Source organism: Lytechinus variegatus, chromosome 7, assembly GCF_018143015.1.
Source record: "Lytechinus variegatus isolate NC3 chromosome 7, Lvar_3.0, whole genome shotgun sequence".
NCBI lineage: Eukaryota > Metazoa > Echinodermata > Echinoidea > Temnopleuroida > Toxopneustidae > Lytechinus > Lytechinus variegatus.
This window is the reverse complement of record NC_054746.1, coordinates 33,831,953-33,848,931: the sequence shown is the minus strand read 5'-3', so window position 1 is coordinate 33,848,931 and position 16,979 is coordinate 33,831,953. Positions and strand designations below refer to the sequence as shown.

The following is a 16,979-nucleotide window of genomic DNA, read 5'->3' as shown; positions in this document are numbered from 1 at the left end:
AAGCAAAAATTTTAGGTGTCATAACTTTCTTATTTTACATCCGATTTTGAAGAATTTTTCATCGTTTTGTTAGTTTGATTTTTCTCTATTTATTCAAATCAACATTTTTCTAGGGTAGACTTGACCTTAAAGAATTCATTAAAGATTGGCAAATGATGCAAGAAAATGTTGATATTTAGACCAGAAAAAGGGCATAAGGACTGTTTTTAGGAATTCATGAAGAGCAGACATTTCACCATCCACTATATGTGAACGTAAGCGGACTGAAATTTTTGTAATTATATTCAGACCTTAAAAGGGACAATCACTTTTAGTAGTCATGAAAAAGAAGCATAATGTGTCACGACATAAATCAATAACTCGAAGTGCGAGGATATATGTTTAGTGTATAATGACATGTAAACGGGATGTTTTGTAGTACAACAGGATTAAATATCTCATTGAACAGACGATGCGAACACCAGGAATGATGAACACACAGGCCCTAAGCAATAATGTTTCATAAAGATATGAAAAAGATTCTGATGTAATACAATATAATATACAGTACGTCCCCCCAAAAAATTAACACTTTTGAAATGGCTGCCAAATAAAAAATATATCACTTTTGGGGAAAACACATATATGGCAGACAAATCTAGACAAATAAAGTCAACTTTCAAATGACATCAAAAAGTTGGAAAACTATTCATGCTTGAGCGAGCACTGCCCACTGAAACAAAGGGTATGAAAATTGGGCTGGGCCGGAATCAGCCTTCCAATTTCTGTCAGTTTTTGAGAGGCAAATCCTTTGGAACTTGCAAAGTTAAGGTCGTTATGATAAGTTAATGATCAATCGCTGTGAGCTTTATTGTATCTGTATCCCTGAAGAAGACGTGGGTTTACGTCGAAAATTTGGACTTGGAAATAAACTTGTTGAAACTATAACAATGTACTACCTCTCATCTGTGTCCAACAGGAGGAATGTAATATCGTTATATATATATATGATTATATAAATTTGTGAAATTATACATGTACAACAGCTTTGGCAACTCTTTTATTTGAATGTTTTGTGAAAAGAAATGGATGAAGAGAACAATGGTATATATCTTTCTGTATCTCTTTTCTCTCCCCCTTCCCATCTCCCCTCTCCCCTTCTCCCTCTCTCTCTTTCAAGTGTAATAGTGTATTTGTTTGTGTTAAATACTCAGACCATGCATAGTAGGGTTCATGCTCATACCTTGCAAAAACCTGTCATTTTCTCTTTGAGTAGTGCATGGACTTAGTACAATTGCCAATATTTTGAACGTTGTGTTATGTTATTGCTACTGTTTCAATACAGATATTTAGACTTCAAAACAGGAATTTAAGCACTACAATGTCCGTTTCGATACTAATGTGCATACAAACACTCATGCTTTATTTGTTTAATGAAACATGCATATATATATATATATATATATTATATGTTTCATTAAACAAATAAAGCATGAGTGTTTGCATGTACATTTGTATCAAAACAGGACATTGTTGTGCCAAGATACAAACAGGAAATGCAGGAGAGGAATGTTGTCAACTTATTCACTCTTTCTTTTTTCTACTACCCCAAATGCTCATTTAACTAAAGGGGTGCATTTTCCCACATTTGGCTGGAAAAGGGGGGAAAAGGAAACGAAAGTTTGCTAGAGTTGTGGGGAGCTAGGAGAAAGAGGGGGGGGGGGTTGTCACATGCCCTCTCTGCCCCCGTCACTGTGGTTTGAAATTCTGAAAGCATTACTGTAGTCCTTTGCTGTGGGTTATTCGCCTTCTCTTTCTTTTTTTTTTATGAAAGGTAAACGAATGGTAGACTAGAAATTATCAGAACTTAAATATTTTGCTATGCATGTCAGCATCTAAACATTTTTATTTTCATTTATCTTCTTGTTTTCTGAATGGCCTAGGAAGTTAAAACTTTTTTTCACCTTTCGTACATATTTCTCCCAATAGTGTGCATTTATTACTTTTATTTTTTTTTTCTCATTCGATTTCTTATTTGTTCTCATCCTTTTTTTTATACTTTACTCTGCATGCTTTTATTGTATTTTGCTTTCTTTTTTGTTTATTTCCTTTTTATTTTCACTGTTCTTTTCCTTTTGTCTTTTCTTTCTTTGTTGAATTTTTTATTTTCTTCTTCTCTTTCTCTTAGTCTTAATAGCGACAATGCAAGTAATCTTTTTGCACCTTACAAAATAAAACAACATACACAAATAGAAAAAAAAAATCAATTTGAAAAAAGGTCACTCTTTGTTCTTTAATTTTTTCCTTCTTTTTTCTATTCATATCTTTCCCATTTTTTCTTTTCTGTCTTTTTTCTATTGTTCTTCCTTTTCCTTTGTTCTATTTTATTGATTTCTTGGCTCTCATCATTATTTCAATTCCTTTCACTTCTTTAGCAATTTATTTCCCCATTTTATTTCCTCTCTGTTCGTCTCCCTATCTTTCCATGTTCTTTTCCTTGAAAATCTTTCGTTTCTTCTCCATTTTCTTTTCTTTCTACAAATCTCTGGCCACATAGTGGTCGAATATGACTGTAAATCACCAATCAAACCCGGTAATCGAACCAACAGAACATGAGATAAAAGGTCCCCGAGATAAAAGTCTTTCCTTTTCTAAATTTTCTATATGTACACGTAGTCTTTTACCAGTGATTACAGCAACTATTATTTAAGCATTAGTGAATAATATTATGGTCTTTTTATAAATATATATCAAGATTTATCTTACGAATACTTTTGGTAAAAGTTTGTATTCTAAATTGATACTTATCCTCATTCTATTATGAAATGTTCTGAAAGCTCACATTAATAAAAAAACAAACGTTTACAATCAGGCTAGCGTTGTCAAGTTAACTCAAGATGGCGGTCTAAACAACGGTGAGCAAAAGCCGAAGCCGAAGGAGAAACCTAAACTCGTTTTTTTTTTAAAACGATCTTATTCTGAAAGGTAAGCCCGTGTTTATTTTCAATGTGGCCAAAGTGGTCAAATATGTCTATTTTAAATAGCTATTTTAAATAGAAGTTGTGAGGAATTCGACGTCGATTCAAAATAGGAATTAGGATCATTTAATTATCCTGCGAGATCATCCTGCAGCCTAACCCAGGGAACTCCCGCCCGCTACGCGGGCGGGAGCCCAGGACCTTACGTGTTGACCATACTCACCTGACTAGCGTGAAGTATGGTCAAAATAATTCTCCGAATAAATAGTTAAAACAGAAATCAAGCACTTACCACGATTATATGGATGAAGGTCTAAATATGAGTGGCAGTTTTCCTGACCAGGCCTCTACAAAAAAATTTTTGTCACTTGCCCTGTTGGGCAAGTGATGAAAAAAATTGCTTGCCCGATAGAAAAAACTGCTTGCCCAATTTTTTAAATAATTTTTTTCATTATGACGGCACTACTCTTATTTTTATTAAGGTATACAAAATAACAATTGAGAATCATGTCCAGTATAAAAGAACACACATTGAAAAGGATATTTTCAGCAACGTAGGCCTGAGTCTTTACATTTATTTTGGAGAAAAAAATCAATATTTTATGGCTATTTAAGGTTTTAAAAAACCCTTCAACAAAAGTTGCTAAAATTTCATATTTTGCATCTTTAAATCCATGAAATGGCTACCTGCGTAACATATTTCCTTAGAATTGCTTTCATTTACCGTAGTTGGAAACTATAAAGAAAGCCAGTGAAAAATGTTCAGCTCTATGCTTAGAATCTTGGGTGTGTGTGTGTGTGTTTGTGTGGGTATGACTGTGACTGTGAGTTGAACTTTGATATAAATGAATTCAATATCTAATTTCTACTTCGCCTATTCCAGTACAATAACCTGTACTCGGCCATGTAATAAAGGCCCACATACCCTAACTTTTCCTGAAGTTCTTTGAAAACGCAGACTTCTACGAAAATTGCATTTCTCTATGGGGGAGTCTAAATTTGGTGAGAATGTATTCATTAATAACTTAAATATACATGACAATGAAGAAATCATCAAACTTTATTGGAAGTTTTGAATAATATACCCGAAATGTAAACTCTGTCTGAAACAGAAAATCACCATCATTGAGGCCTTTACTGAGCGAATTGTCCCCCAGAGCTCTGGCAGAGAGACAGAGCTCAGACTGGCTAGCTAGTATGCGCACGTGTGTGAGCCTCCCGCCGGCCTTGTAAAATAGATGGAGCTTTGTTTGATGATTTATTGTCTGATATTTACCTCATCCCCTCAAAAAGGGAAACAAATGAATTTTAAGTTATAATTAACAAATACGGCAAGTTATTTTGGATGTTAATAGGCCGTTTTGAAAAGCAAAGCCGAATGACATGACAACTCACCAATGCGAGGTTACTAGACTCTGTGATTTATTTCCTGTGTAATTCTAATTATTTTATCACAGAATTGTGATATGGGAAGGGGGAAAATGTGCATTAGAAATTGCACATGGTGGTAGTCATAATGGACCCATATACTACATTCAACTGTTTCCCGGCGCCATTGCGTTGATTTTTTTCATACCTGGTACCATGTATGGAAATACGTGGTACAGAAAAAATAACGCAATTTCGGAATTTGAAACTGCGCTGCTCGCTATTTTTTAAGGCTGATTCATGATTTTGAGTGTGGATTTTGGATGATTTATGGAAAAACGAGGTACGGAACAGAAAAAAAAGACGCAACAACCACTTGCCCGATCGGGCAATTGACTTTGAGAGGTGCTTGCCCGCACGTCATTTTCACTTGCCCCGGGCAAGCGGGTTTGTCGCGCCCTGTTCCTGACATCTGGGCATAGCCATGCCCATAGAACCTAAAGTTAAACTGGAACCTCAATTAAAAAACGAAAAGTTCTACGTATCGATCGGCCATTTTGTTACGATTCATAACAAAAATGGCCGATCGAGACGGGGCCGGGTAGAAGGAGAGAACTCTTCGTTTTTTGAGGTTCCAGTTCCCTGGGTTACCTGCAGCTGTGCAGGTGAATAAATAACGGAACGGCAAAGGACTATCTAGACAGCTGGCAGCCGTCTGTTTCGAGGAGTTTTTAAACATTTTTTTAAACATTTCTCCTCGTACACAGACGGCTCGCTATCGTGCAGCCACCATTAGGGGACTTGCAATGCAAAATCCTCCCGTCGGGGCTCTTCAATTTTTGTCTTTATTGAATAAAAATTTTGAAAATTAACGTGACCAAATGCAAATTTTTATTCCCTCTTGGCATTAATTGCCAAAAAACAGAGAAAAATGAAGTTAAAAGGAACAAAAACAGTGACTTACCTTGGCTGTCGCGCAATTCACTTTCACCGTTTGATCCGATCTTAAGTACATAAACATATGGCCATTGAGTCCCCTGTACAGATCGCGCTAGAACTTCGGTCTCTGCATTTGGTGAGTGAAGCCAACGAAGTTCAGCTGAACAACCAACAAAACAGAGACCGAAGCTTTTGGTCTAAGGACCTCCTTTCACTACAAAATGCAATGAAGCTTCGCTTCAGCGATTTTGGAAAGAATTGATGCAAAAGCTTTGTTTACAATGCGAAGCTCCTCACACAACTGGTTCCCTGATCATGCAATATTTATTCAGATTGCCATGGGTTGACAAGTTTTCAGATGACATCATTGATTCCGCAAAATTATAATTTTGAATTAATCCATCTACCCCGCATTTCCCTGCTCTTCAAGACCACTTTGCCACTTTCACAATGTTGACAAAAAGAAACGATTACAAAATCGATTCACTAAATAAATCACAAACAAGATATATATGGGGATGAATCGTTTTAATTTTAGTTTTAGTTTAGTTTACTAAGCCTGTTCATCGATCAAAGTAGAACGTCTATTGCTGCTCTCCTTCAGACAAAATTAGATGCGCTACTTATGTTGACAGGGAGGGGTGGCAGGGGTATCGTAGACAGCAAAAAATTCCATGAAAACACACGAGAATCGAGAATAACTCAAAATCATAGGCAATAAATATACTCTATTTCTACTCATGAAAATGGGAACCACCATAGCTAGTGCCCATTTTCATGAGTAGATAAAAGACAGCTTACTTGTGAGATTTGGCGTGTATTTGTAAAACCCTGGAAAAACTTCAGACTTATTATTTAGAAATTATAAAAGCAATATTTGAAATCCCTTTACAGGTATGTGATGCAATTTTCTAAAAATGAAAAGAGAAGACTAGTCAGCAAAGCACAATGGCATCGTTGAATTATACCTCCTCCTATGATGACACAAGCGATGATTCCCAATCTCCTCTGAAAGGCAGGAGTTCCCGGGAAGAAAGCCCTCAGTCTCAGGGAGAACTTATCATAGTGTCGGAGACCGATGCCAGGAGCTCCAAGAGTGCTCCTGCAGCCTTGCAGACTGGCTCCTTGGATGACTACTCCCTACTGCTCCAGGAGCACAATCTATCCTCGCCTCAAAAGCCGGTCACCCCTACCACACCTTTTACCAAGCCCACCACGAAACAGAAGACAGTGCACTTTGAGACAGAACCAGAGTTCTTTGAGCCAACCTCAAGGGCCAGGAAGAAAAGTCTGGATCTTAAAGCAAGGCTGTATGATAGGCCGCAGGATGCTCAGGTGTTCCAGACAATGAGACAAGGCCAACAGAATGGCCATACTGATGCTCTAAAAAATAAACAGGTATATGTTTCCAGTTAACATAGTTTGTGGTCTTATAAAAAGTACAAAAAACATAATAAATATAGGAAGCTGAAGTAAGAGCTTTTGAAAAGATGAATGAACAGGGAGCTGCCATCACGTAATAAAACCCCTTAGAAATAACCTGTATCATTTGATGGCCTACATATATATTAGATACAACATATAGGCTGTATGTTCGTTTTGAAGGTATTTTCCCGTACGTAGTATGGTTATCAGTTAAAAAAGCAATACAAACTGGTCATTTTAAATGCATTTGAATTGGGGTAGATAATAATTTGTTTGGTACTTTATATGGATGTTTGAATATATGCAGGTGGGCTTGCTAGGTAATAAAACAACCAATCTATTCACAGTAATATTTTATAGATACGTTGCTATAACTGTATGTTAAAGAAATAATGGTATGTTCTAATATTTACAGGGTGCACCGCTTCCTCCAATACCAAGACCTCCATCAGGTAGCAGAGTACCTGGTCCTGGTAACACCATCAGGACCACGTTCTTCAAGAGGGATCAGACAAGAATCAGGGTTAGACGTCAGATGGCAAAGAAGAAGGAGAGTGAGGAAGGGGTGCAGAAAGTACCCGAAAGCCCAAAGTAGGTCTTGTTTGTAAACTAATTTGATGATTAGAATACGTAACTAGGGACTTTTTGCAAAGCAATGTGGAATGAATCCTACAACCCACAAATTCCTTAGAGAAAATGCAAGTCAAGTCACAAGGAAGTTATTGTCAAGCGTCTGTGAATCAAAACAGCAGACTTGTCTCTGAAAAAACGACGTAGCTGTATTTGCAATTTTTTTGTCAGTTCAGAAACTTTGGATGAAAATGCTGTTCCGATTCACCGACCCTTGACAAAGACTTTATTATGATTTGACTTGCATTTTCAAAGGAATTTGTGTGTTGTAGGATTCATTTCACGTCGCTTTGTGAAAAGTCCCTACTGACGCAATGACTCGGCAATGACAAATCTATATGTCACAAGGAAAAGAAGCTGTTTCCAGTAAAGATGATTTGGTCTTTGATTAAAGTGTTATTACTTTTTCTGTTAAGTCCATATTTCAACATCTTATCTCAGTTTCTGCAACAATAAATATACTGTCATTTGATTCTTTGCACTGGCACTTTCCCATTGCAAACTGGTTAGTCTTCACACAGTAATATGATTATTGATCTAACTTCAAATAATTTGTTTGTTTTTCCTAATTATTAAAACTAACATTAATTTACTACATGAAAAATTATAATTGATATAGATGAGAAATTGTTTTGTTCTTGAAATTTTAAATATGAAAAAAATGATAATTACTGTAAACGAGAAATTGTTTCTTTTGTTCTAAAAAAAAAAAATTATGCAATAACAATACAATGACATGGTTGGATCGCCCATTTCAAAGCTGCTTGCTTAACTGCTTGGTTCTTTTATGTTGTATGATAATAGTTATATAATAACAATTAATAAAGCAAAATGGAGTGACTTAATCAAACTATGTTTACAAATTTAATATGAATGGAGTTTAACCAATAGATGAATATGCTCTAACAGTTGAGAAAAATTGTTTTCAATAGGGATATAGGAAAAGATCAACTGGTAACTCAAGACATGCCTGATGATCATCCAGCAAAGACTACCCAAAAGCCCCCTGTACCCACTGTGGCAGCTCCAGATAGCATCGGCGAGTACAGGGAATCCCCTCTCCATGACCCTGCAGAGGTCAGAGGTCATGAAGGGAGTGCACCAAGACCCTCAGAAAGCAGACACCTTGATACAGCAGGAATGGAATCATCCATTGCTCCTCTCTCACCCCTGATGCAGCTTGCCAAAAAGGAGTTTACCCCAGACCCCTCAGAGGGGTCTGTGAAGAGCCAAGATGCTACCCCCAGGAACATGTCTCTTACAGGTTCTCAAGCGGATGCAAGTGCGGTATTGACCTATCTACAGACAAATCTCTATGACAACACAGGTAATGCTGGAGTATATAATGATAATGATAGTAAAATTTACTGCATTCTCTTTTCAGGGACTTTCATGATTACAATTCTCAAAGAAAAGTAAAGAAATGTTTATTTGAGATTGAAATAATAACTGTCAGTATTATTACAATATGAATACAACAGTCTGTACCACTATTGATGTTTTATAAATTGAATATTTGGATAAGTGAAGGCATTTTTCTAAGAATAGAACATTGGCCTCTATATAACATCTTGTATGTTGACTTTTGCCTAACTAAAAAAATTCATGTGAACTAGAAGAGATTTAATTTTGCCATATTCACCTATATTTTAGTCCATAGCTCAGTATGATAGAGCCTAGCGCCCTCGAGCTGCTCTGTTCACTGGCAAACGATGTGACTTCATTTAGAAATCATATAAAACATTTCTATGTAGATTTCTCCAATTTTCTAAAAGCTTGATCATAACTATTGATTTATGGTAAAATTTCCTTATTTTGATTTACATAGCCCCTGCTGTGGATAGCCTTAGCTATCATATTAGGAAGATGCGCCGTGATCTAGGTCTTGTTATAGACCTTCCTCGCCATGGACCAGGGGTCAAGGAGGTTATTCCTACTCTTGAGATGAAGTTACAAGAGCCAGAGAAGGTAATTCATCATAAAATCTTTATTTTATTATCAATTGTTTGGTGTTATATTGCCTTTCTGAAATTCATTGGAAATTGATCATCAAGTTACTTTGAATATAAAAAGAATTTTTTTTTTGCAATTTGTGGTGTATAATTGTAATGCCCCCCCAAAATGTAGCCCTGCAAAGAGCAAACCCCTACATTAAAGATAATTGCAAAACAATAGATTTGTATTTCACTTTTCAGATGTTCTAATTAAGACAAAATTGTTCGTATTGCAATGTTATTATACCTCATACTCTAGGGGCGGCTCCAGGATTTTCCAAAAGGGGGGGGCACATTTTCCTGAAGAAAAATTTGACGAGCAAAAAAAAAAGGTCTTCACTTTTAAAGGGGGGCACACTTCTGTTTTAACAGCATTTTTATATTGCAAATTTTAATTTTGCCTCTTAAAGGGGGGGGGGATGGGCTGGCTTTAGCCCCCCCCATCCACCAGTACCTCGTACTTTTATTCTATGAGCAGAGTCACAGCAAAAGTAAGATAAAAATGATGTCAATTTCATATTCAAATGCTGATTTTTTTCTGTAATTCTAGTTTAAAACAAAAAGAAGAAAGATAGTTAGCCTGTAAAATGCAAGCTGTAATACTTATTGGGTAACAACGATCCATTCAATAGAAGTGTGATTATGTGTGATTACTATATTGTCATATACACAGTTTAACCATAATTCAGACAATCTTGTATTTACCTCATGTGCTTGAAATGTAATATCATACAACTCAGACCCAGGATGGTGTGCGAGAATATTTAGAGGTACAGTATAAAGTGATATGCTGTTATCCCCAATAGCTAGTCCCTTCAACTTTGTTATTCCTTGACTCTGTGTTATGAAGAGGTGTGATTGATCCAATCAGTCTCAACTATGGAAAGCCATAATATCAATGTCATTGTTCTTTATCAAAGTGTGTCTCCACTGTTGACAAAAGGAAGGGAGTATATTTATTGGTCCAAACAGTGCTGCTTTCAAGATAATTATATTTTAGCATTCCATAGTTGAGATTGATTGAATCAATCACAGCTCTATGTTAGGTTTCCTGTCCTGCGTTGTGTACTGCTTGTAAGACAATAGAATGTTGCATTCCACTAAAAAAATGCTAATTTTCTAATTGAAAATGAATTATCATTGCCACCAAAGAATTATGGTAAAGTAGGGAATATTGTATAAAATAGATTTGTAAAATCTATGAAATTGATCAGTAGATATTTGAAAATTGTGCAGCATTCTTTTGTCTGTTTTTGGTTTGTTTCTATCTTGACTCCTCCCTGGTATTATGTACATGTAGTTTAATAGACACTTGCTCTATTTGTGAAATTATATATAGTGTGATTGTAGAGATTTTTATGGACTGTTTGCATTTGATTTAGATAGAAAGAATGTAGCATTTAGTTAAGCTTTTCCCAAATCACCAAGTCAAAATCTAAATTCATTTGTATTTCAAAGTTCTTAAATTTAGTTCAATTGTTATTTGGATGTTGCAAAGAATTAGTTGTGAATGATCTCTTTATTTGAAGTTGTTTTAGAGAATATTACATGAAAATCGAACTTGGTTTTTTTTTTTAGATGAATCTAATCATTTCCATCCTAGTTAGGTACAGTTAATCATGAATTACATAAAGTAGATCATGGTTTCCTATGGATCCCTTTATTTTGAAGTATATTCTATGTTTTCTTTCTTGCTTGCTTGGCATATTCTTTTCAAATCTCTTTTTCAAGGCTCTTTCCTTTTTTCCTCTTGAAAAATGGTTCATAAGGTAGTTTGAAACCCTAGAGTTTCTAATGGAATCCGATGGTATTTCAGATACATTTTTCTTCACAGTTACCTGAATCATACTTTCAGTTTATGCAAAATACTCACAAACTTTTTTTGTATATTAAGTTAATTTAAAGAAAGGTTAATTTGCTTCATTCCTAGGAACATAGAGACAAAGATAATGTCTATTGACGTTTGAAATCTTCTTGAATGAATTATTGTATTGGATACTTCATGATGAAAAGTAAGCAGTAAACAATAGTCTCAATTTCAAAACATCCCTGATATAATGATAAAGATATTTTACCTGCCACAAACGCTATTTTAATTGAATTATAAATATGGAGTGATGATCTTGAAAACAAAATAGATGTCAACTCTTTTCGAGAAATCAAAGGAGCAAAACAAAATTAAATAAAGTTAAGTTTTTGTTGTGATCGAGTCTCAACTTTGAGAAGGATCTACATTAAACTGATAGTGAAAGGCTGTTTATGGATACAAACATGAATTTGTGTTTGCTGTAAGGTATTGGAATCACAGAAATGATGATTAAGTGTCTCAGTTCTTCAGAGTCACATGTCATGCACTGCACAAATATAAAACATGTACATGGTACTATACAAAATGGTCACCTTAACTGTTACAGATTTATTTTCTTAGGTCATATACATGTATATGAAGGCAATGACAGAGATTACCTTTTCAGAGAAATACTATGACAGGAATTTCATATTTTTTCATCTTTTTCGTAGCTCCTTTCCATTTAATCTAGTAGCTTTACTTTTAATGAAGTGCAACCACTAAAACTTGTCAGAATTGTTCATAGCTTCTCATGTTTATCGTTTATTTGGGAGAGATCTACCTCATACATTTTGTTTGCATTCCACTTTATTTTCCATTTTATTTTCTTGTGTGTATAGAATGTAGACAGACTCTTTAATTTCTCTAGATTGATTCTTACTAGTAGATTTCAGTTGTCTTGCCCTTTCATCTTTAAAAGTGATTGCATTTCTTTTTTGTTAGACCCTTATCTTTATAGTTTGTAGATTGATTTTTCTTGCTGGTATTAAGAATGAAGATGAGAATATAGAAGAAAATGGTATTCACTTTATTTAAAATGCTTTTTAAGGTTATCTATTGTTTCAATGTACATTGGTGATAATCGTCAAATGAAATTTTTAAAAAATATTTTACTTTCATTTGTAGCCTGTTAGTGGTATTATGGTAATTTAACCATTCTGTAACTACATGTACCATGAAAACCTTGTTTTTTCAATTGACTGCTGAGCCCTGTAAATATGGTACTTACAAATTGCCTTAGTTTATTTCTTTCTGAAGTTGGTGACATATATCATTCAGTATTTTTTAATTTGCCAAGAAAAAAACAAACTAATGATCAAATTATTTAGATTACCCGGTAATTCTATACTAAATGCCATCATTGTGGTCATTATATATGTTTGTTTCATATTATTATATGATATTTTTGTGCAAAATTATTTATATTGTAATATTTTGATTTCTAAATTCACAGGAAATTCCAAAGAACAAGTCACAGTTTGTCTATGCATTACCCCGGAATCGGCATGATCAAAGAGGGCGCTACAACCCTTATGATCTCCAAGTTGTTTCACCCAACGAGGCCAGAACATCCAAGCTTCACTTCACTGCCAGTGCAACTTTTGTTACATTGGTGAGTGTGTGATAGAGAATGAAAGAGATTGAAATTCAATGTATTGTAGAAATTTGTAAAGATCCATGTTTGAAATGTCTCTTTGAGATATGATCACCTTTTTGAAGGGATACAAGATGGACAGTTCATCAGAAAAGAATTTGATATGTTTGATTAAGTCGGAAAGATTGTTTTGATGACATTGTACTTTATATGTCTCCAATTTATATGATACATGTATGATGAAATGATTATAATACATTAAATGTTGTTAGATTCACTTGGCAAAATGTCATATGATCTTAATATCACTTACGTACTATTCTTTTATTTTTAGCATATTGAAGAGGGAGAAAATGAGTATGATGACATCACACCCACAATGCAATGGCAGTACGAGAGAAGGCTTTTCTCTGCCATTAATACTCAGTCTGTGTTTGTCAAATTTAGGTAAGTGATTCAATCTCTTTGCTTCAAACAAAAATTTCCTCCTCCTTTAATGCCAATTTTTAATATCTCAACTTGTAAAGGGAGTAAAATCTCAAAGAATATTGAGATGTTTTTATTTTATTTTGAGTCCTGATTTTTGTCTCACATGACCAAGATCTAAGGTCAATGAACTTTGGCCATAATGGGGGTGTCTGTTGAATTACCATCATAACTTTAAAAGTTTATGGATCTGACTCATGAAACTTGGACATAAGAGTAATCAAGTATCACTGAACATCCTGTGTGAGTTTCAAGTCACATGATCAAGGTCAAAGGTCATGTAAGGTCAATAATCTTTGGCCATGTTGGGGGTATTTGTTGAATTACCATCATAACTTTGAAAGTATATTGGTCTAGTTCATAAAACTTGGACATAAGAGTAATCAAGTATCACTGAACATCCTGTGTGAGTTTCAAGTCACATGATCAAGGTCATGTAAGGTCAATAAAATTTGGCCATGTTGGGGGTATTTGTTGAATTACCATCATATCTCTGTATTAAAGTGTATTGGTCTAGTTCATAAAACATGGACATAAGAGTAAACAAGTATCACTGAACATCTTGTGCGAGTTTATAGTAGTTTTCAAAGTCAGCACTGCTGCTATATTGAATCGTGAGATGCAGGTAAGACTGCCAGAGGCATTCCACTTGTTGTTTTGAAAATATGGGAAAATATATTCATGAGTTGAAAAGAGACAAGAATGATTGAGTTATGTTGATTGAAACACTGTTAAAGCATAGAAACATTTTTTATCTATTGGAAAACCTATAGTGAAGTTACCTCATCAATTTATAATATGTCTTGTGTAAAGTGTTGTAATATTTTGCCTCATGTACAATAGATTTCTTGAGGAAACCTGCATGTCATGTGTTGATTCTGTAGAAAGATTTCTGTAAATCAAGATACATTCAAGTTGAGCTTGATGATGATATTGTCTTTTCCTCAATATTATCATCTGTATTGTTTTCATCTATGTGCTTTAGGATATGGAAAGCATTCAATGTGTGGAAAATAAATGTCCGGGCAGCTAAGAATGCAACCGCAAAGTAAGTACCTGCCCATTTTCCTTCATAAAATTCTATTCCATGTTTTCTCATTTTTATTGCATCTGCACCTTTTGTTCAGTACTAAAATATTTCTAATGAAAGTATCACTAATTTTTTTTAAATTGGCAATAGAACATGGTTTTTCCACACATAACAGCACAATTCGATCTTCCAAGAACATTCTCTGTCAATATTGATGTTTTTATGATGCATAAACTTATAAGGAAAATGCAGCATTGAGAGAAATTTACTTATAATCATCATCACCATCATCATCATCATCATCATCATCATCTGGTACAAGATGAAGGTACGAGCCTGCATTTCCCTGACTGTTCTTGTATGGTCAGTACTGTAAATTTCAACATCATAAGCTTGTGTGAGGATTTATGGAAGCTAAAAGCTTGTTTTGCCAGTATTTGTCTACCTCATTTGAACTGTTATTTATTTGAAGAAACTTTATCAAAGTAGGTGTTAGATTATTCATCATCCGTAATCTAAAAGCCATAAATATATCTTTCTCCTCTTGAGATCTTGATCCATCCTGCCAAATTATATGGTTAACCACCTAGAACCTACTAGAATCCAGTGGTCCCTTTATAAAACCTGTATGAATTTGAAGAATAGTAGTTAACAAGTTATTTATTTCATTTCTTGTAAATCCTAGAACCATTATGAAGAAGCAGTTGTTCACCGTCAATGAGATCCTCCAGCGCTGTCTCCTCTATGTCCGAGCCCAGTGCGAGTCAGCCTGCTGCAGTATGACCGGCCAGGGCACAAGGGAAAAGGCCATTTGTCTAGTGGCCCTGGACAATCATAAGACATTGACCTTGGGGGAGTTCTGTAAGAACCAGGCTAACCAGTGTGAGACGGCTCATCTACAGTTATCAAGAATGAGGGAAAAGTTTGTCAAGCTTGCCTGGGAGTGCTGTGTGGTAAGATGAACACATCGGTGGCCTGTAACACAAAAGCATAGCAATCATCATAGAACATATAAAAATTGATTGCATTGACTACCATGTACAAATGTGAAAATCAACTGCAAGGTATATCACCAACCTTTGTGTTATTGGACCCTGATAATATTAAACCTAGGGATTATATAGTCCAAGGAGCAACAGTTATTCGCTAATTCAGCAAGAACAGATTACTTAATTTTGTAGAGGAAAATGTGTGCAATAAAGTGATAAGAAAATGATGATTATAAAATGAATTTTTAATGATTGTGGATACATAGTCCATGTCATGGATATTAAATGAATGAGATAAAACCGAGACATTGACTATTTTTTTAGTCTAAACCAAGGGTAATTATGAGAATACGACCTATTTGTTAAATTTTTTGTTTCTAGAATATGATCATTCTGTTAGGGAAAAATAAAATCAATGAAATTAGTCCTTGGTCCGTCAAATATAATCAACATAGAACAAGTAGCCATGTAGTTGAGTTAAAAAATCACTCATTTTCTATCAGGATTATTTGGCATATAATTTTGATTTATGCTTGATTGTTATTTTGTTGGATTCTGTTAGATTCCTTCTTCAATCATTTCCTCAACTATTATTTTTGATGGAGACACTCAAATGGTGAATTATTTTTTGCATGTAATTAATAGAAAGTAGCTGAAATGGAAGGCATCAATCATAAATTTCATCCTGGCATGGGACCACTCACAAAGAAGGTTCAACTCAAGAGAGACAAAGTGGACAAATCCAAGAAAGATGACAAGAGTAAGAACATCACACCAGCTCCTTGTCTTAATTTATTTGCTTTTACTACTTTTAAAGTTTGCATGAACAAACCAGCTGTTACTGATCTACTTGTAACATGTTCTGCATACTTAGGAGCTAAGAGAAGTTAAAAACACACCTTTTGCTTCGGATATTGTTGCTCTGAATCTTAATGAAATACAAAGTTAATGGTATCTATGCAATTTGAAAGAATCAGGATTTAATCTTATGTTTGAATTTTAACGATACTACCAATACCTTACACACAATATAAATGTCAGTTATGGATCTAAACCATGTGACCAATTTCATATTTTCCCATGATAAAAAATGTTATTTTGAGACCCCTTTAAGTTTGAACCAAGTCCATTTTTTAATCTGTGAAACTATTCCAATACGTCACCTCTATTTTGCAGGTAATGGTCCCACCTACACACAGATAGCGCAATGGCGTGCCATCCTGGGCCGTCTTGCAAAGTTCCTCCATGCAACAGACTACATCATCCTGGACCTCCTTCATAGGCTGGTCAAGACCGCTGTCCACTTACTGAGGGAGTTCCTTCAGATGTCCATCTCTACTGGAGAGGAGCTAGCTCTGAAGGACGAGGGATCAGACAGCGGGAGTGATGCGGAAGGGGATAGGCCAAAAAAGAAGACGGGAGGTGAGGATTCAGATACAAATGTTTTTTTGTTCTTGCTGCAAATTTGACCTGATTCTTTGTTTATATTTAAGCGCATAAAAGTCATTGTATGGATATAATGAAATGAAAATAATTGTGTTAATAAAAATAACCTGGAATTAACCAGAAAATTGATTTAAAAGTCAAGTCCACCTCAGAAAAAAGTTGATTTGAATCAATAGAGAAAAATCAGACAAGTACAATGCTGAAAATTTCATCAAAATCAGATGTAAAATAATAAAGTTATGACATTTCACTTATTTTTAACAAAAAAGTTA

General features: G+C 34.9%; 1 protein-coding gene across 2 annotated transcripts in view; it reads left to right on the top strand.

Annotated features, from left to right (window-relative positions):
* Positions 1-2,860: 2,860 nt before the first annotated feature.
* LOC121419079 (dynein heavy chain 6, axonemal-like) overlaps positions 2,861-16,979 on the top strand; it is a 75,770-nt gene continuing 61,651 nt past the window's right edge. Inside the window, exons 1-12 of one of the 2 annotated variants that reach the window (XM_041613375.1) lie at positions 2,861-2,964; positions 6,159-6,662; positions 7,105-7,280; positions 8,252-8,646; positions 9,148-9,287; positions 10,054-10,083; positions 12,616-12,774; positions 13,091-13,203; positions 14,228-14,290; positions 14,958-15,225; positions 15,907-16,021; positions 16,438-16,683. In XM_041613375.1, the coding sequence (XP_041469309.1) occupies positions 6,213-6,662; positions 7,105-7,280; positions 8,252-8,646; positions 9,148-9,287; positions 10,054-10,083; positions 12,616-12,774; positions 13,091-13,203; positions 14,228-14,290; positions 14,958-15,225; positions 15,907-16,021; positions 16,438-16,683 (2,155 nt within the window). In that variant the 5' untranslated portion in view covers positions 2,861-2,964; positions 6,159-6,212. The remainder of the gene's footprint in view (positions 2,965-6,158; positions 6,663-7,104; positions 7,281-8,251; positions 8,647-9,147; positions 9,288-10,053; positions 10,084-12,615; positions 12,775-13,090; positions 13,204-14,227; positions 14,291-14,957; positions 15,226-15,906; positions 16,022-16,437; positions 16,684-16,979) is intronic. The other variant, XM_041613376.1, reaches the window with a different exon arrangement.